The 22,282-nt window shown below is 35.2% G+C and overlaps 1 protein-coding gene across 1 annotated transcript in view; it reads right to left on the bottom strand.

Moving 5' to 3' along the window:
- Window positions 1–22,282, bottom strand: part of KATNBL1 (katanin regulatory subunit B1 like 1) — a 49,840-nt gene that overhangs the window by 4,446 nt on the left and 23,112 nt on the right. Inside the window, exons 2-5 of the mRNA XM_082385059.1 lie at window positions 7,137–7,267; window positions 6,149–6,189; window positions 4,401–4,680; window positions 359–477 (exon numbers count right to left, since the gene is read on the bottom strand). Of these exons, the coding sequence (XP_082241185.1) occupies window positions 359–477; window positions 4,401–4,680; window positions 6,149–6,189; window positions 7,137–7,253 (557 nt within the window). The 5' untranslated portion in view covers window positions 7,254–7,267. The remainder of the gene's footprint in view (window positions 1–358; window positions 478–4,400; window positions 4,681–6,148; window positions 6,190–7,136; window positions 7,268–22,282) is intronic.

Here is a 22,282-nt window from a genome sequence, read left to right as displayed (position 1 = left end):
TCACCAAGGTAACATGTGAGGAGACTTAAATACAGTGAGGAAGGTAATAGTTAAAATTTTCACTCAAAGGGGATTTTTAAAAGGTTGGTTTTCCCATAATGGTATCTCTTAGTTTTATAGATAAGAATCTTAATCAGAGAAGGTAACAGCTTTGTTCAATCTGATAAAACAGATGGTTTTCTGTATTTTGGACTCTTAGACTGAAGATAAATGTAATTTAAACCATACTGCTACTATTGAGGCTAAACATAGGAAGTTCAAATTTTTAGCCAGTAATAACATAAAAAAGAAGAGGCACTTCTAGATAATACATTGGAAATTACTTTTACTGAACAAAACCATAAACAGTCACACTTACCTCACCAAATAAGCTACAAGTTCACTTATACTTCTCTTTCTCCAGAAAGTTAAAGCTACATTCAATCTCAAATTCCTGCTGAACAAAACCTGTGTCATTGTTTCATGGTCCTGAGAAACCTGAAAGGCAGGAATCTAATTTGTTAAAAAGCACATTGAGATATGACATGAAACCATTTTTTTCAATTAAATTATTCTGGTAGACATATTTTAAAATTAGGCAAAGATGACTCCTTTTACTGGCCCACAAAAAGGAATATTGCAGTGAACACAGTAAACAAATGATTTGAATAAATTTAGGACCTGTTTATTTTTTATCAATACTTTTTCTTATTTGCTACCATTTTCCTTTTAAATCTCAATAGTTCATAGAATAAATTATTTTTACTCACCTACAAACCTAGGATTTAATTTATAATGTGTATTAAATAAAAAGGTAAACATATAGGCTAGTCATTACCAACTAAATAGCATGAGTAGGGAACCACAGAAATTGAGTTTTGTGACAAGTATTTAAATTCATTCATTCATTTTTTTCTGTATAATTAAGGTAATATATTCCTGTTGTAAAATGTTCAAGTAGCACAAAACTTTATAAAATAGAAAGTGAATATTCTCTACTTGCCCACAAAAACAACTAACATTCCTCAGGAGTAACCACAGTTAACAGACTGGTAAGTATCTTTCAAGCCACTTTCTAGACAGAGACAAATTAGGTAGACATAAAATTAAAATATTCTAATATCTGTATTTTTGAAAACCTTGTTTTTTCACACACATTATGAAGATTTTTCAATGTCAAAACATAGATCAGTCTCATTTTTAAAAAACAATTACATATTCTCCAGTCTTTATGTACCATAATTTTGGATTGATTCTGGTTTTTCCCTATTAAAACTGTGCATCAATGAACATCCTTATGTATATAAACATGTGCACTTGTACAAGACCTTCTGTAGGATTAATTTTAGAACTGGAACAACTAGATCCAATTTTTTTCAATAACAGATTGATATAATTCACATACCCATTTTGAATGTACAATTCAGTAATTTTTAGTATATACATTCACAGAGTTGTGCGAGCACCACCATAATGAATTTTACAACCTTTTCGTCACTCCCAAAAGAAACCCTGGACTCTATTCTCCCCTCTCTCCAGCTCCTCACAACCATTAATCTACTTTCTGTCCCTGTGACCTTACCTAATTTGGACGGTTCACATAAATTGAATCATACAATATGTGGCCTTTTTTTGTGTGTGGCTTCTTTCACATAGCATGATGTGTGAAAGATCAAGATTTATATACCGTGTAGCATATATTGGTGTTTTACTCCTTTTTAATGATCAAATAATATTCTATTGTATGGAATATGACACTTTATTTACCCATAGTCCGTTGATGGACATTTGGATTGTTTCCACTTTTGGCTATTATAAAATGTTATAAGCATCTGTTCATAAATATCTGTGTGGACTTATGTTTTCAATTCTCTGGGTATATACCTAGGAGTGCAACTGTCGGGTGAAAAGGTTATGTATATTTGAACTTTGACAAAATAATATAGCATCACTTTTAAATTTAGGTTTTTAGAGCAGGCACTAGTCAATCAGGAAAAAACATCTGAAACAACAAAAGAACAATCAATAAACCCATTAGTTAAGAGTGAGGTTAATGCAGGCTTGTGAAAAGTAGTGAAATGGGAGCAAGGTTAAAGGAAGCCCTGGAAAAAATGCCACACTGCGGCACTAATACAAATGTGAAACTGCAGCTTTAAGGCATTTTCACTGAGCATGTTTATTCCCTCAGTTCAACTGAAGAACCAACCTAGGTCCCAATCTAGGCCAGATTTCTGGACTATATAGTCACATGTTCTTTTCCTTCAGGGTATGTAGTTTCTTTGATTTTCTGATCTGTGTCAGCCTCGTCACTTCCATAACTCCATGAAAGTAGGGGTAGTGTCTGTTTTTCACCCACCAATCCATTTCTCAGAGCCTGCAGAATGCACGGCACAGCAAGGAGCCATCAGTAAATATTTGTGAATGACTTAGCATGATATTGATCCTCTGTAACACTAAGGTTTAGGTACCTGTAGGTATCCTATTCTCCAGGGCTCATAAAATTCACTATTAAATTCTCCTTGCTCCCTCTTTTCTCACAGATACCATACACACTTCCTTCACCTCTCCTAGCATTACTAACTTTCTATTACTCCAGGGTATTTTCTTTTGGCCTCTCTGAGCAGCTTTTGGGATCTTAGCTCCCTGACCAGGGATCGAACCTAGTCCCACGGCAGTGAAAGCGCCAAGTCCTAACCACTGGACCACCAGGGAACTCCCCCAGGATCTTATTTACACAGGAACACTTCCACTGGCAAATGGAATCTTTGCATCATTTCATTATGGTTTTAGTTAATAACACTTTGTTTTCTACCTTTCTTTTGTATTATTTACTTGTAATTATTATCCTGCACATGATGCTCATTTTCATTCATCTACATACTTATGACCATTTTAATATAAAAAGATTTTTTTTTTTGCTTGTATGCCACAGAAAATGCTTTTCAAACTGTCATGCCAGATAGAAACAATACTAAGTTTACCAAGTCATAGTTAAAGAAATTAAGGTAAATTTAAGCAATGTAATGTTATGTATCCATTAATTATATAATATCTTTGTATGGTGACAGATGGTAACTAGACTTATTGTGGTGATCATTTTGAAATGTACAGAAATATCAAATCACTACACTGTGCACCAGGAACTAACATAGTGTTGTAGGTCTATTATACATCAAAACAAACAAATAAACAAACTCACAAAAAAAGAGATCAGATTTGTGGTTACCAGAGGTGGGGCGTGGCTGAGGGGAAATTGGAGGAAGACAGTCAAAAGGTACAAACTTCTAGCTATAAGATAAATAAGCACTTGGGATGTAATGTACAACTTGGTAAATACAATTAACACTGCTGTATTTCATATATAAAAGCTGTTAAGAGAGTAAATCCTAAGAGGTCTCATCACAAGGAAAAAAATTTTTTTCCATTTTTAAAATTTCGTATGTATAGATGATGGATGCTCACTAAACTTAATGTGGTAATCATTTCATGATGTAGTTAAGTCAAATCATTATGTGTATACTTTAAACTTTTAAAATGCTGTATGTCAATTATATCTCAATAAAACTGGAAGGGAAAAAATTGTAGAAGTGTTATTTAATTACATGGAAAAATATTCAAATTTATTAAACACAAAAATCAAATTATCAAACAATATAATATGAAGAAAAAAAGACACAACAAAAATTTAATACTGTTATTTACAAATGTTGAAATTATGGATAATTTTTTCCTTTGGATTTATTTTCTATAACATATACAATAAACATGTAATAATTATTATTGTAAACTCATCATGTTTATAAATTTTAACAAACCATTCTTTCAAATAACCATTAAAAAAAATGGTTTTCCTGAGGTATAATTTACATACCATAAAACTCACACACATTTAAAGTATGTAATTCAATGATTTTTAATAAATTTATGAAGTTGTGCAACCATCATCACAGTCCAGTTTTAGAACATTTCTATCACCCAAAACAATTCCCGTGAACCTGTTCAAACAACTAACTTTGCCTGAGCCAGAAGAACAGCAAAACTAAGCAGGTTTGCCTTAAAAAACTTTCCAATGGCAATTTTGAGAGCCCAGCAAAATGTGCCTGGATAACTGGCTTTCGTGGTCCACTTGTTAGGCAAGATTTCTTCTTTTCCCTTTCTTTAAGTCTCTACTGGCCAACTTTCCATTCTGGATATTTACAGCAGCTTGTTAATCATTTCATTACATCTCAGATATCACTAACTTGGAAAAGGAATAAACAACTGATTCAAATTTAGTTAATCTAGAAAATTGTCTCAGGGAGCTACAGTCTCTCAAATAGTCTGAATTCAATCAGCAGTGAACTGTTTTGCTAGTAGACTATGGCAAAGGAAAAAGCCAGTATTAAAACAGGAATAAAGTTAAGCTTATATGAATGACTTACCTCAGAAAAAAACCCACTATATTTTGATGATGGGCTTTCTGTCTGTGAAGAACCAGAATCACTGGGGCTAACCAGATATGGTCGACTACCCTGCCGCACTTGCTCAGGGAGGCGGCCTGCACAAGCCAGCTCATTCTCTTTATTTGCCATGTCACAGCCCCCGCTGTTGGGGGACTGCTTTTTTCTGTGGCAAGGATTTTGAAAAGGATGATGAACTTTCTTTCTGTGATAGATCACCTTACGTAGTTTATCTGGGCTTTTCACAGCTTGTCCAACTGTTCTGTAAAAAGAATTGATTTTCTTAAATGAAAAAGAACCATATGAAAACCTTTAAAAGGTTTTAAAGAGAAAGATTTAGTAGGCCACATTTTGTGATCACAATCCACTAAAATTAGAAGCAGAATAATTTTTTTAAATCTTAACTCTTAGATTGAAGAGGAAAATAAAAGGGAAATTACAAACCATCTGGAAAACAATGAAAAGGATGGTACTTTATACCAAAAGGAAAAAAAAAAAAATGAAGAGGCATAATAACTAGATACTTTTAAAATGAAATGTTACAGGGCATTCAGGGAGTATGAAAATTTTAACAATTTCTAGTCACCTAACCTTTTTCTAACAAAATGACACAATAAGTGAGCAAGTTTGAATATTTTAATTTGAATCAGGCAAGTCTGAATATATATTTTAATATAAAATAAAAGAGAACACTTATTTCAATTAGGCTGAAGTACATTTAATTTGTTTGAATAAGATAAAATACTATTGAGCACATCTCATGGTTTAGTATAGTGGTTCTCAAATGTTTTGACCTCAGGACGCTTTGTACTCTTAAAAATTATTGAGGTCTCAAAAGAATTTTTTTTATGTGGGCAATATCTACTGATGTTTGATGAATCAGAAACTAAAACAGAAAATTTGTTAATTCATTTTAAAGATGATAAACTCGGGGGAATTCCCTGGCGGTCCAGTGGTTAGGACTCCACACTGCCACTGCTGAGGGCGTGGGTTCAATCCCTAGTCGGGGAGCTAAGATCCACATGCCTCGCAGCACAGCCGAAAAAAAAAAAAAAAAGAAAAAAGAAAAAGAAAAAGATAAACTCATTACATACTACATAGAATATTTTTTTAAAGATCCTTTATTTTCCAAAACAAATGAACAAAAAATATAGTGAGAAGAATGGCACTGTTTTGCATTTGTGCAAAATCTCTAATATCTGGTTTAACAGAAGACAGCTGGATCCTCATATCTGCTTCTGCATTCCATATATTGTGATATCAAATATCATGTAGCCGCTGGAAAACTCTACTGTACACTTGTAAGAGAGTGGAAATGAAGAAGGTAAATAATGTCTTAGTATTGTTATGAAGATAGTTTTGACCTCACAAACTCCTTGAAAGGCCTTTGGGACCTCCAGGGTCCATAGATCACACACTTTGAGAACCAGTGGTTTAGTAGAAAGCGCCTTTGGAGTTCGGCAGATCTGAGAGTAAATGCCGTTTTTACCACCTTCTGGATGTACAATCCTAAAGAAATCACAAATCTTTAGTTTTACTCATCAACTGTTTGGGGTAATGATACCTATCTAATATTGATATGCTTAGCACAGTGCCTGGCCCAAAGGAGTTGTTCGACAATAAATTAATATTATTATACTCAAAGACAATACTTTTTTCCCCCCACTATTTTCACTCTTACCCAGTTTTCAATATTTGCTGTTTCCCACAAACTTTAAAGAAGCTCTTACCTAGTTATGTAAGCAGCCAACTGTTTTGGAGATTTCTTAACCTGAAAAATTAAAGTAGATAGTTGCAGCATATTTAAGTTCCTTAACAAAGCTATGTAAACTTTGTGATTAATGTCAACAAGTCTGAAATTGAACTATTAAATTTTTCAGATTAAAGCTTTTACTGTACTGATGCTGTACTCTCAATCATTAGTTACAACAACATTGTATGTAGGTATTTTTAACAACGCAACATACCCATCTGGCTAGTTTCCACGCTACTAGTCACGTATTATATATACACAGAGTGCTAAATAAATGAGTTGAATTTTAATATGCTTTTAAGAAATTATATCAGTGCTAATGAGCCTTGCAATGGTGAACAAAAAGCATCTCTGTGATTCCTCTAAAATTAAACTAAAATATTCAAATTATACCGTATCAAAACAATATACTGCCAAAAAGTTTTCAGAGCTTTTGGAATACAAACAGATTTCAATTATTTTATTAATTCTACTTAATTTTGGCAGATTGAGCAGAACTGTCACCCTCCCATTGTTTAAACACTTTAACCAGAAGTATCCATAGACTTAGCAGTTTAAATTGTGTCAAACTGAATGACTGTGTCTCCCCAAAATTCCTCTGTTGAAATCCTAACCCCCAGAGTGATGGTATTAGGAAGTAAGGCTTTCAGGAGGTGATTAGGTCATAAAAGTAAAACCCCATGAATAAGATTAGTGTCCTTATAACAGAGAGCCCAGAGAATTCTCTCTCTCCCCTTCTATCATATGAGGAAGTAGAGAAAAGCTATCTATAAACCAGGAAGTGGGCCATCACTGGATACCAACTCTGCTAGGGCCTTGATCTTGGACTTCTCAGCCTCCAAAACTGTGAGAAATAAATTTCTGTTGTTTATGAGCCACCCAGTCTATGGTATTCTGTTTGGGTAGCAGCCCAAACAGACTGAGATACTGTCTTACCCATTCCTAGAAACCATGGACTTACTTACCTCCTTCATGTTCTTATTAGTGAAATTAGAGATCCTTTTTCTAGGAACATCAATGAAATGATCTTCAATATTATTACAAAAGCTGCGTTTTTTAACATTGTGGGTTTCAGATGCCATAATCTCTTAAATACCTAGACAAAAAATAAAAATAATAAATGGAAAATACAAAAAGCAAAAGAGCCTGATCCTTTCCTTAACACACATAAAAATACAACAGCTCTACGCTATGTAAAAGAGGCTTACAAGTAAAGCAAAGGACATGTGGGCATACCTCATTTCATTGCACTTCACAGATATTGTGTTTTTTTGGTTTTTTTTTTTTAACAAATTGAACGTCTGTGGCAACTCTGCATCAAGTAAGTCTATTGGCACCATTTTTCCAACAGTATTTGTTCACTTCATGTCTGTGTCACATTTTGGTAATTCTCACAATATTTCAAACTTCTCCATTATTATATTCGTTATAACGATTTGTGATCAGGGATCTTCGATGTTACTACTGTAGTTGTTTTTGAGCCTTGTCCACATAAGATGGTGAACTTAATTGATAAATGTATGTGTTCTGACTGCTCCACTGACTGGCTATTCCCCGCGCTCTCCCTCTCCTCGGATCTCCCTATTCCCTAAGACACAACAATATTGAAATTAGGTCAATGAATAACCCTACCATGGCCTCTAAGTGTTCAAGTGAAAGGAACAGTGGCAAGTCTCTCCTTTTAAGTCAAAAGCTAGAAATGATTAAGCGTAGTGAGGAAGGCATGCCAAAAGCAAGAAGGCTGAAAGCTAGGCCTCTTGCACCAGTTAGGCAAGTTGTGAATGCAAAGGAAAAGTTCTTGAAGGAAATTAAAAGTGCCATTCCAGTGAACACACGAATGGTAAAGTGAAAAAGCCTCATTGCCGACATGGTGAAAAGTTTTAGTGATCTGGACAGAAGATCAAACTAGCCACAACATTCCCTTAAGCCAAAACCTATTCCAGAGCAAGGCCCTAACTCTCTTTAATAAAGGTTGAGAGAGGTAAGGAAGCTGCAGAAGAAAAGTTTGAAGCTAACAGAGGCTAACTCATGAGGTTTAAGGAAAGAAACCATCTGTATAACATAAAAGTACAAAGTGAAGCAGCGAGTGCTGATGTAGAAGCTGTAGCAAGTTATCCAGAATATCTAGCTAAGATAATTAATGAAGGTGGCTACACTGAACAACAGATTTTCAATGGAGATGAAACGGCCTTCTGTTGGAAGAAGATGCCTTCTGGGACTTTCATAGCTAAGAGAGAAGTCAAAGCTTGGCTTCAAAGCTTCAAAGGACAGTTTGACTCTCTTCTTAGGGGCTAATGTGGCTGATGACTTTAAGTTGAAGCCAGTGATCACTTACCATTCCCCAAATCCTAGGGCCCTTAAGAACTATGCTAAATCAACTCTACTTGAACTCTATAAATGAAACAACAAAGCCTGGATGAAAGCATATGTGTTTACAATATGGTTTACTGAAGATTTTAAGCCCACTGTTGAGACCTACTGCTCAGAAAAAAACATTCCTTGCAAAATATTACTGCTCATTCACAATGCACCTGGTCACCCAAGAGCTCTGATGAAGATGTACAATGAGATTCATGTTGTTTTTATGCCTGCTAACAGAGCATCCATTCTTCAGCCCATGGATCAAGGAGTAATTTTGACTTTCAAGTCTTATTACTTAACGAAATATATTTTGTAAGGCTATAGCAGAGTAAACTGAAAAACTTCTGGAACAGATTCAACATTCTAGATGTCATTACAAACATTTGTGACTCATGGGAAAAGGTCAAAATATCAACATTAACAGGATTTTGGAAGAGTTGATTCCAACCCTAATGGATGACTTTGAGGAGTTCAAGACTTCAGTGGAGGAAGTAACTGCAGATGTGGTAGAAATAGCAAGAGGACTGGAATTAGAAGTGGAGCTGGAAGATGTGACTGAATTGCTGCAATTTCATGATGAAACTTTAACAGATGAGGAGCTGCTTTTTCTGGATGAGCAAAGAAGATGCGTTCTTGAGATGGAATCTACTCCTGGTGAAGATGCTGTGCAAACTGTTGAAATGACGGGAAAGAATTTATATAGAATATTGCCAAACTCAGTTGATAAAGCAGCGGCAGGGTTTGAGAGGATTGACTCCAATTTTGAAAGAAGTTCTGCAGTGGGTAAAGTGGTATCAAACAGCACTGCAGGCTACAGAGAAATCATCTGTGAAAGGAAGAGTCAATTGATGCAGCAAACTTCACTGCTTATTTTAAGAAACTGCCATAGCCACCCCAACTTCAGCAACCACCACCCTGATCAGTCAGCAGCCATCGACACTGAGGCAAGACCTTCCACCAGCAAAAAGATTACGACTTGTTGAAGGCTCAGATGATGGCTAGCAATTTTTAGCAATAAAGTATTTTTAAATTAAGGTATGTACATTTTTTTAAACATAACGCTACTGCACACCTAATAAACTACATATAGTATAGTGTAAACATAACTTTTATATGCAATGGGAAACCAAAAAATTTGTGTGACTTGCTTTATTACGGTGGTCTGAAACCAAACCTCCAATATCTCTGAGGTATGAATGTAGTTCTAAGTTATACATTTTTTAAAAGCCTTAAACATAGAGGAAGCAGAAGGCAGGGGATTCCAGTAAAGTTCTTTCTGTTCTCATTCTTAAGTTGCAACCAGTTACAATAATATGGCATGTACTTTTTGCCAACACAACATGTCAATCTCCCCATTTTCCATACCACTAGCCATATATTATTAAAGTTTATGAAATCAGGTCTAATAGTAGTGGTATCTTGAGATTTGAATGCACGGAAGCCTAAAGTTTTGGAATCAAATCACTGGGTCATATACAACCATAAGCAGCCAGGGGAACCAAAATCAGACTATATATATCTGACTTGTTTTATGCCCAACCTTTAAATTTTTCTTTCATTCGTGCAGCTAGCTCTCCAAAACTTTCTTCCATCTTTGAAAAATATAACCCACATTCTTTTGTTCCTCCAATTATATCCAAAGGGCAGAAAATAGATGCTGTGACTTCATTAATGTAACAGAGGATATTAGTGACTTTCCCACTTGCACTCAGGTTTCACATAGCAAATTTATTTCAGGTCATGCCCTGAAACCCAAGTTTCTCCCTCATTCTTGTTTTAAACATTTATTGAGCATTCTTTATATGCCAGGCCCTGGAGTTAATGTAGATGGCGGACAGAGATCCTGTTCTAAAGAATCATTTAGGAAGCTTTTTGAAAATACATCTTTCTGGGCCCTAATTTCAGACTATAACTCAGCAGGTATCAGGAAAAAAGCCCAAATCAATTATATTTTTAGAAAGCCCCACAGGTATTTCTATCATTTAAAAAAATTTTTTATTGAAGTACAGTTGATTTACCATGTTGTGGCAATCTCTGCTGTGCAGCAAACTGACTCAGTTACACACATAGAGACATTCTTTTTTAATATTCTTTTCCATTATGGTTTATCATAGGATATTGAGTATAGTTCCCTGTGCTACACATTAGGACCTTGTGGTTTATCCATTCTAAATGTAATAGTTTGTATCTACCAACCCCAAACTCCCAGTCCATCCCTCTCCCTCCCTGCCCCTCCCCACAGGTTTTTCTGATACACATTCTTAGTAAAAAAAAAAAAAAAAAATCTGTCTTAGAGAATTTTCCAAAAATATACACAAACACAGGAAATTCTGCAATCAATTTCAGGGTATTTTACGATTTCTTGCAGCTAATTCACAGGACAGCCCATCCACTTGTGCCCCCAGGTTACGAAACCTCTAGGATGAGACTTTCAAAAAAGTAAATAAATAATTGCAGTAATACAATAAGCACTCTGACAGAGGGGCACCCATGCAAGTCAGCAAATCTCCACTGAGGAAAGTCTTCTAGGGCAAATAGCACACTGAGAAAATAGCATGTGTAGAACTGAAAGGCATGAAGCAACATGATTTGTTTGGCAATCTGTTAAGTAGATGCATGTGACTAGAGCTTAGGCTGGGGGTGTGCGGCAGCAGAGTGAGAAATGAGGCTGGAGAGATAGGCAGAAGCTAGATCATAAAGGGTCTTGTCCACAAGGTAAGCTTTTTTGTTTGTTTGTTTTGTTTTTGAAAGAAAGGGGGACTTTTAGTTAAAGATAATGGACTAAACACATGCAATTATTTTTACTTTTCCCTGAAACCCTATTACAATGACAGTAAAGAAGATTTTAAAGGCATAAACCCCATAAGGGCAAAGAATAGAAGATGAGGCAATGGCAACAACATTTTGGAAACTGCAAAGCATAAGTGATAAATGACTTAGCAGATCTGAGAAAGCGAAATCCAAAAGCATCAGTGAGGAAAGGTGAAAAGCAGAATCCCCCAAAGGTTCAGAAATTGGCAATACTGAGGACCTCAACAAGTGGGATAAAGGTGGGCTTAAGAACAAGTACAATGAATGAATATCCATTTAAGACACAGTTAAGAGTCCTAGATCCCCTTCCCCATTTCAGTAAAAAACTGGAGTTTTATTGTATGGAAAATCTAAAACAGAGTCCTTGGGATGGGAAACACCAGGCACAAATGAGGGCGAGAGGAACATATTCTAAACAGGGCGATCAAGTGAAAGTTTACATACTAAATGTTAAGACCTCTAACCTTCTTTCTAACACATGCCTCACAGAGGCTTGCAGCCAGGCTTAAATACTCCAGGGGAAGAGTACAGAAGATGCTTCTTTGGGAACTCTGATCAGTCCCAGAGGAAAAACACACACACACACACACACACACACACACACTCCTAAAAATACTGATATCAGTGATGGTCAAAGTCCCCAAAGAACTTTTTATATCTTGATTATGGTAGTAGTTACCTGTCAAAACTCTAATAGTATGAATTTTTATTTTTTTTGCATGTAAACATCTCAATAAACCCAACTTTCAAAAAATCCTCAAGAGATAAGAACAAATTGCATCCACGAAACACAAATGAGAAAAAACAAACTGACAAAGACTCTTGGAAATTAAAAATAGGATGTAATAAGATAGCAGAAAAACTCAATAGAAGTTGGAAAAGAAAGTTGAGGGTATCTCCTAGAATGTAGGGTAAAAAGATTTTTTAAAAGAACCTGGATTGGTTTACAGAGACCAACATCCAAATAAACAGAATTTCAGAAAGAGTACAGAAAAAAGCAAAGAGGAAATCAAAGAAATAATTGAAAACTGTTCACGGTTGAAGGACATGAATTCCCAGGTTGAAAGGGCACATTGAGGGTCAGCATTGCAGATGAGAATAGACCGACAAGGCACATCGTCACATTTCAGAGCACCAGAGAAACCAGAGAAGGTGAAAACACAAAAAAAACAAATAAACAACCCCCCCCTAAAATCCAAACCAAGTCACATACAAATGATAAAGGCACAGAACAATGCCTTCAAAATTCTTAGGAAACCTGAAATTTTATATCCAGACTACTCACCACCTGAGTGCAAGTGTAGGAAAAAAATCTTTAGAAATTCAAAATTCCAAAAAAAATTCTTCCTGCAGCAATCTGAGAAATAATAAAAATGAGAAATACAAGAAATGGAGAGCCAACAGGAGAAATGAGAAGGGAATTCTCATGATGGTTATGAACAAAGATCCCAGGATAAAGGCTGTGCACCAGGAGTACACGACAACAATTGGAGCGGGTTAACAGACTGAAGGGAGAAGTCGTTACATAAATGAAATTGATTTATAATACCTGGGGCTCATTAGAGAGGAGATGGAGAGAACTGAGGGAGAGTCACAAGGCAGTGGCACATGTTTCAAGTGGCAAAAGAAAAGAATTGTCAGCCCAGAATCTCCTATGTGGAGGAAATATCCTTCAGAATGAAGGAGAAACCAAGACATTCTCAAATAAAAGGAAATTAAAGAAGGAATCTTAGAACATCAAGGAGACAAAAAGAAAACTATAAGGTAAATTATGTTTGATGTTTGAAGCAAAAATTATAACACTATCTGATGTGGTTCAAAATATATGTAGAAGAATGTTAAAGACAACTATGTTGTAAGTGGGGAAGGGCAAAGGGACATAAAGGGAGGTAAAGTTTCCACACTTTACTCAAACTTGTAAAATGATGCCATCAGTAGACTGTGATAAATTATAGATGTGTAACATAATACCTAGAACCATTGCTAGAAGCTACTGCTACTGTTTTATTAAGAAACATACTAAAAACTTACTATAGATAAATTGAGATGTAATGTTTAAAATGTGTTCAAATAACTCATAGGAAGGCAAGAAAAAAGAAAATAGAGAAACAAAAAAATGGAGAGAACAGAAACAAAAAATAAAATGGCAGAAACATATCAATAATTCCATTATATATGAATAGTCTAAACATATCAGTTAAAAACCAGAGATTGGGGCTTCCCTGGTGGCGCAGTGGTTCAGAGTCTGCCTGCCGGTGCAGGGGACACGGGTTCGAGTCCTGGTCTGGGAGGATCCCACATGCCGCGGAGCGGCTAGGCCCGTGAGCCACAGCTACTGAGCCTGCGCGTCTGGAGCCTGTGCTCCGCAACCAGAGAGGCCGCGATGGTGAGAGGCCCGCGCACCGCGATGAAGAGTGGCCCCCGCTTGCCGCAACTGGAGAGAGCCCTAGCACAGAAACGAAGACTCAACATAGCAATCAATCAATCAATCAATAAATCTTTAAAAAAAAAAAAGAAATGTCTGAGGTCTTTAAAAAAAAACAAAAACAACCAGAGATTAGCAGAGTAGATTAAGAAACATGACCTAACAATATGCTGTCTATAAGAAATTCATTTCAAATATAATGATAAAGGAAAGTAGAACACAGAAGAAAGATCTTAATAGATCTTTAAAAGTTCTCATCACAGGGGAAAAGAGAAAGTAGTAAAAGGAAGAAAAAGATGTATCATGCAAATATTAATTTAAAAGAGCCAGGACTTCCCTGGTGGCGCAGTGGTTAAGAATCCGCCTGCCAATGCAGGGGACACGGGTTTGAGCCCTGGTCTGGGAAGATCCCACATGCCGCGGAGCAACTAAGCCCCTGCACCACAACTACTGAGCCTGCACTCTAGAGCCCACGAGCCACAACTACTAAGACCTTGTGCCACAACTACTGAAGCCTGCACACCTACAGCCCGTGCTCCACAACGAGAAGCTACTGCAATGAGAAGCCTGCGTGCCGCAACAAAGAGTAGCCCCCGCTCACTGCAACTAGAGAAAGCCCATGTGCAGTGACGAAGACCCAACGCAGCCAAAAATAAATAAATAAAATAATTTTATAAAAAAATAAAAAATAAAAATAAAAGGGCCAAACCATCAAGAAAACATAGCAATCTTAAATATGTACACACCAAACAACACAGGTGAAAAAATACATGAAGCAAAAACTGACAAGGCTGGAAGTTATAATTTGAAATTGGCAAGAAATAGCAAAATTCCTCTGTTAAAATGTACTATGCTTGCAAGTTTATAAGTTTGAAAAATAAAGAAAAAAGAAGAAAAGTAAATGAAAACACCAAGAATAATTAATTTTATGATTTCATATCAAAAGGCACATAGTTGTAATTTGTTATTAAATTAGCATAACTAATTTTTTTATTGTCACTTTGTTTTGCTACTATGTAAATTAATCAGCTGACATAATCACAGAATCAGAGATATTTGAAATGGAAAACATAATTAGTAAAATAATTCATTAGTACCTTACATTCCAAGATCTCAAAACTGTTTACCAGTCCTCCTTAACCAGTGTAGAATATTCTGGTCACCAACACAGGGGCTCCTAAAGTTAGGCAAATCTGCCTTCCTTTTGGACTCTGAAATAAGTTTATTTTGGCTAAATTACAGGTAAAAACATGGAGCCAGAGGATGGGATCAGCTTTAAAGTCAGCCTAGAAACATAGAAGTCATAAGCTGGAGCAGCAGTTCTCAAACTTTAGCATCGGAATCATTTGTGGAGCTTCTTATGATGCAGATTGTTGGGCCCCATCCCCTGAAAGACTGAAGTGGGGCCTGAGACTCTGCATTTCTAACAGGCTCTTGGGTGATGCTCATACTGCTGGTTTGAAGACCTCACCTGGGAACTACTGAATTAGAGTTCTCTCTGAAAGCTTCTCATTAAATACTGTAGTGCTCATTGTTTTAAAGTTGTCCAGATTTCCATTCATTAAAGCCAGTTCCATCCACCATATTCTTTTGTTTATTTTACAGATATAACGTATTTACAAAGAAAGGACAGGACCTGACCTACAGTCAACTCTCAACTGTGTGTAGTTGATCAGTCTTACAGATCTTCTGGGGTAAAAATTTCATTGAGATCTAATTTTATTTCTCCCTCACCTTTCTCCTAGCCTTATTCCTAGACTAGAATGTAAATTAATTTTGTTTCAGGATAAAATCAACAAAGTTGGTCAGATAATCTGTTTGAAGGAATACATATGAACGAAATACTGTTTTGGTTCATCTGTGATGTTGCTTCTTTCCCTTGGTGATCCAGTGGGGAACGTTCTTAATCAGTTCTGTCTTTGGGTCCACTATTACTTCTCTGGAGTGGCACCCTCTTTAAATTCCCCTTTTGAAAATAAAGACATTTGGTACATGGAACTAAAGTCTATACATATGGCTAAAGAGTATTGTAAATCCAAATTCATACAATTTCATCATAACTTCTAAAATAATGGGGTAAAAATTATTGTAATGTAGCACTATGGTAGTAACTTAGAGTGGTTCCAAAGATAAGAAAAGCTTCCAAATTCTTCTAAGAAGCCAGTATACCAGTGTTATTAAAATGTAATAAAGATTGCACAATAAAACTGTGGACCAATTTTACTGATGAATATCAATGCAAAAGCCCAGATAACATCTTACTATTGGTGAGAATGTGAAAGGATCCAGTCACCTTGGAAAACAGTTTGGCAGTTCCTCAAAAGTTTAAAAATAGAGTTACCATATGACCATATACATCCAAAAGAAATAAAACTTGTCAAAAAACTTGTACACAAATGTTCATAGCAGCATTATTTATAAGAGCTAAAAAATGGAAACTATCCAAACATCCATCAACTGATGAATGGATAAATAAAATGTGGTAAATAAATAAAATCCATACAATGGAATATCATCCAGCCATAAAAATGAATTTTTGTCCTGATATATGCTCAATCATAGATGAACCTCAAAACACTATGTTAAGTGAAAGAAAAGAAGCCAGAAATGAAAGATCACATACTGTATGATTCCATTTATATGAAATGTTCAGAATAAGCAAATCCTTAGAGACAGAAAGTAGATTAGTGGTTGTCCAGCACTGCTATAATGGGTATGGGGTTTCTTTTGGGAGGTGATGAAAATGCTCTAAAATTGATTATGATGGCTGCACAACTCTGTGAATATACTAAAGGTCATTGAATTATATACTTTAAGTGGGTGAATTGTATGGTATGTGAATTAGAGCTCAATAAAGTTTAATTATTAAAAAAAAAACCTGACATGGCTGAAAGGAGAAATAGACAAATCCACAGTAATCTTGGAGAATTCAATATCCCCTCTCAACAACTGACAGAACAAATAGAGAGAAATTTAGCAAAGTTATAACACCATCAACCAATAGGATCAAATCAATATTTATAGAATGCTCCACCAACAACAGCAGAATAATTATTTTCAAATGCCACAGAACATATACCAAGATAGGCTATATCTTAGACTATAAAACAAGCCACAACAATTTGAGATAATTGAAATGATGCTCAGTATTGGTAATTATTAGAGAAATGCAAATCAAAACTACAATAAGGTATCACCTCACACCAGTCAGAATGGCCATCATCAAAAAGTCTACAAATAATAAATGCTGGAGAGGGTGTGGAGAAAAGGGAACCCTCTGATACTGTTGGTGGGGATGTAAATTGGTGCAGACACTATCTAGAACAGTATGGAGGTTCCTTAAAACACTAAAAATAGAGTTATCATATGATCCTGCAATCCCACTCCTGGGCATATATCTAGAGAAAACAATAATTTGAAAAGCTACATGCAGCCCAATGTTCATTACAGCACTATTTACAATAGCCAAGACATGGAAGCAACCTAAATGTTCATCGACAGAGGAATGGATAAAGAAGATGTGGGCTATTTATTCAATGGAATATTACTCAGCCATAAAAAAGAATGAAACAATGCCATTTGCAGCAACATAGATGGACCTAGAGATTATCATACTAAGTGAAGTAAGCCAGACAAAGACAAATATCATGATATCGCTTATAAGTGGAATCTAAAAAAAAAAAAGATACAAATGAACTTATATACAAAACAGAAATAGACCCATAGAAATAAAAGACTTATGTTACCAAAGGGGGAAGTGGGGGGAGGGATAAATTAGGAGTTTGAGATTAATATATACACATTACTATATATAAAAGATAACCAACAAGGACCTACTGTATAGCACAGGGAACTATACTCAATATTTTGTAATAACCTATAAGTGAAAACAATCTGAAAAAAAAATAGATATGTATGTATAATGGAAACACTTTGCTGTACACCTGAAACTAACACAATATTGTAAATCAACTATACTTCAATAAAAAATATATATAAATACATCAAACTCCAGGATGCCAAAAAAATTAAAATAAAATAAAAAAATAATCAAAATCATATAGAGCATGTTCTCCAACTACAATGAAATGAAACTAAAAATCAATAAAAGAAAAATAACAGGAAAATCTCCAAACGCTTAGAAACCAAACAGTGCACTTCTAAAAAGTTCATGGGTTAAAGAGGAAGTCTTAAGGGAAATCAATAAAATACACTGTGCAAAATGAAAATGGAAATTTAACATATTAAAATTTGTGGGACACAGCTAAAACAGTGCTAAGGGAAATTTTTAGCACTAAAATGCATAAAGAGGAAAAGTCTCAAATCAATAACCTAAGCTTCCACCTCAAGAACCTAGAAAAAGAAGAGCAAAATAAACCTAAAGCAAGAGGAGGAAGGAAATAATAAATAATAGAAATCAACAAAACCGAAAACAAAGACAACAGAAAAAATTAACGAGGCAAAGAATTAGTTCATTGAAAGGTCAAAAAAATTTTCAAACCTCCAGGGAAACTGACAAAGAAAAAAGAGAAAACACAAATTACCAATATCAGGAATGAAAAGGAGGTATCACTATAGATGCTACAGACATTGAAAGGATAAGAAAATACCACAACCAACTCTACAAACATAAATTTGACAAGTTAAAAGAAGTGGGCCAATTCCTCAAGAAACACCACAACTCACTCAATATGAAATAAGCAACTTGAATAGCCCTGTAATTATTAAGCAAACAATTCATAATTTTAAAACTCCCCAACTAGAAATCTCTAAGCCTGGATGATTTTAATGGAAAATTCAACCAAATGTTTAAGACTGAACACCAATTCTACACAACCTTTTCAAGAAAACAGAAGAGCAAGGAAGACTTCCCGATTCATTTTATGAAGCTAATATATATTATCCTGATGCAAAAATATGACAAAAAAGCACAAAAAAGGGAAAACTACAAACCAATATCTCTCAAGGCTATAAATAAAAACTCTTAACAAAATATCAGCAAATGGAGTTCACAATACAAAAAAGAATTATACACCACAATCAAGTGGCATCTGTCCCAGGGACACGCTTGTTCAATATTTGAAAATCAATCCATGTAACCCATGATATTAACAAGCTAAAGAAGAAAAGTCATATGATCATATCAATTGACGCCATAAAAGTATACGACAAAACTCAACACCCATTCATGATAAATACTCTCATTAAAATAAGAATAGAGGGAAACTTCCTCAACTTGATAAACAGCACCTACAAAAAACCTACAGCTAACATCACCCTTAATGGTGAGAAACTCAAAGCTTTCCTGCTAAGATTAGGCACAAGGCAAGTGTGTCCCCTCTCATCACTGCTTTTCAACATCATATTGGAAGTTCTAGCTAATGCAATAAGAAAAGGAAATAAAAGATATATAGATTGGAAAGGGGGAAAAAAAACTTTGTTCACAGATGCTATCATCATGTAGAAACTCTGAAAGAACAGACCAAAACAAACAAACAAACAAACAAACAAAAAACGCCCAAACCTTTTGGAACTAGTAAGTGATCACACCAAGGATGCAGAATACAAGGTTAAAATACAAGTCAATCACATTCCTATATATCATTGATGAGCAAGTGCAATTTGAAATTAAAAATACATTACCATTTACTTTAGCACTCCCTCCCCCACCAAAAAGTTCTGAATTCAAACTAGGTATCTAGGGAAATTGCAATGGTAGTCAAAACTTTTCCCTCTCAACAGAGTAAAAATGAGCAAGATACACAGTCAAAAAGATGAAGATAAATGTCGAACTGTTTTAAGTCTCTATGAAACTAGAGAGACTAGAAGAAAATACATGAGACGAACTAGCTAATTCATTTTCTCTATTCTAAGAGATACGAATTAGGCATACGTTTAAAAAAATACAGTGGGCAAAGAACTGAGCACTGCTTTGAAGGGATTTCTAAAACCCACTTACTAAAAAAGAATTAATTTGTAATCTGATACAAATATATTAAGAAAGGTGTCTGGATTTATGGGAAATAAAGTTCTTCTTACAAGTTTCGAACAGTCAATACAGTATTTAAAACAAATAATTGAGTCAATGAAGCAAAATGATGAAAGGAAAACAAAGATGATGCTCTTGCACTTAAGAAACTTACTCTATTAGAGACACATGACATAATCACATGACAGTTATCTAATTCTACCAGGCTGTATACCTCACATAATATACAGACTAAACTTATAGAACATTAAGTTCTATATGAGTTCAAAGAGGGATTTAGCGTATTTCTGAAAACCACCATGATTAGGAAAGGCTTGGGAACAAGCAAGGCTTAAATTGGACTTTTGATAACAGATTGGATTCAGGTAGGAGGAACTGAGAGCTTAAGGAAAAATACCAAATATCTCAATATTGTACAAGATTACAAGGTGGGAATAACTTGGTTATTTACCAGTATAGGCATCCAAAGAATAAATTTAAATCCACTATATATAACAGGCATTTACTACAAGGTGCCTCCCTCCATCTTTTTCTTATACGAAGATGCTAAATTAAAGAAAGTATTTTTAGCATCCTGAGTTGGATTCAAGTTACATTTTCCCATAGAAATCCAATTAATAGTACTACTGGATCAGCTCTAAACAGGCTATTAAGACCTAAGCTTGGAAACTAATCACCTATTAGAGTAGGCCTTTGTTTCTGTCAAAGATGTAATCTGATTACTAAACAACCAATAAAAAGTCAACTTTTTGGAATCCAACTATCAATAAACCTGGAGTTGTCTCTATCACAAACAAACCTTAAGAAATAAAAGTAATTGGAGGAGAGAGGTCTCAATGTCATTCATATTTTTAAAATAAATAAATACAGTAGAATGATAATTGAAAGCGTAATAGTTGTAAGCTGGAAGTAACGGTCCTGTTTTATTAAGACTATGACATTTCTAAAACAGTAGTATCTGGTTTAAGATCCTAAAAATTTTTAAACAAAAAAATGTACTACAGAATAGTAGTTGGAAAACTAATTTTGAAAGCTTAAAATGGGTAGTGTGACAATAACAACAATTTCCAAGAAAATAACAGTTACCATCATTTTATCATAGAACTACGGCTGCTTTATATTGAGTTACCTCATTTAATCATCAGCACAATATCTGATGCAGAAATTACAATCCTCATTTTATTTAAACAAAATAAAGCTTTGGGAAGGTAAGTAACTTGGTCTAATGTACCAAAGCTGTTTTATGTTTACTGAGGCCTAAATTTGCCTGATCAGCGGATGATGGATTACAAAATTTCTCATCTCAAGGAAGGCTCTGTGTGTTTGCTGTACTCTGTATCTGAGGAATGCTTTCCCCTCATATATTCTTATGGCTTTCTTCCTTACAACATTTTTAGGTTCTTGCTCCAATATGCCCTCCTCAGAGTGCTTTCTCTGACCTCGCCTCTCAAATAGCACCTACTTTCACTTCTATCTTCTCACCCTATCCTATTTTTCTTCATAATATTTACACTACTAGACATATATTATTTGTCTGTTTATCATATGTCTTCTCCACTAAAATGTAAGCTCCATGAGGAGTGGGATCTTGTCTGCTGGTTCACTGCTATATTCCCTGGGCCTAAAACACTGCCTGACACATAGAAAGTGCTCTATGTGTATATATTGAATGAATTAGTAAAATTTCCATTCTATACTATGTAAAAATGATAATTAATTGAAACAACTTTCACCTTTAGTCTTTAGCCTAACTTTTTCATAGCAGACTACCAGAATCTTTTATCCACAGATTTAACCCTGTTTATTACACACAAACGTGTGTGTATGTATATATGTATTAAGTCTGTAGATTTGAATATTTTTTCCTCTAGAAGATAGCATTTATTTATTGATAGTCTATCCCCTTTCATATGGGAAAAATATTCATCTCTTCATAGGCTAAAACAGTTTTTTTTTTTTTTGGTTGTGCCACACAGCTTGTGGGATCTCACCTTCCCCAACCAGGGACTGAACCTGGACCATGGCAGTGAAAGCCTAGAATCCTAACCACTAGACCACCAGGGAACTCCCCAAAACAGTTTTTTAAAGAACAAGGTTGCATTTTTTTAAGAGTGAAGGATTGAACATCATTAGAAAGATGCCAAGTCAAAACGACAATGAGATATTACTTCACAACCACCAGTATGGCTACAACAGAAATGACAGACAGTGACAAGTGTGGAGAAGGATGTGGAGAAACTGGCACCCCCACATGTTACCGTGGGGATGTAAAACGGTACAGCTGGGCAGTTTCTTAAAATGTTAAATATAGACTTACCATATGACCCGGCAATTCCACTCCTACATATTTACTCATGAGAAATGACAGTTTACGTCTACACAAAGACGTGTATGCAAATGTTCATGACAACATTATTCAGAATAGCCAAAAAGCGGAAAGGACTCAAATGTTTATCAACTGGTGTATGAATAAACAAAATGTAGTATATCTGTCTGGAACATTGCTCAGTAACAAAAAGGTATGA

This window comes from Balaenoptera borealis (assembly GCF_965194805.1).
Source record: "Balaenoptera borealis genome assembly, chromosome: 3".
NCBI classification, from domain to species: domain Eukaryota; kingdom Metazoa; phylum Chordata; class Mammalia; order Artiodactyla; family Balaenopteridae; genus Balaenoptera; species Balaenoptera borealis.
Note: the sequence above shows the minus strand (reverse complement) of the source record. Positions and strands in the feature narration are given on the sequence as shown.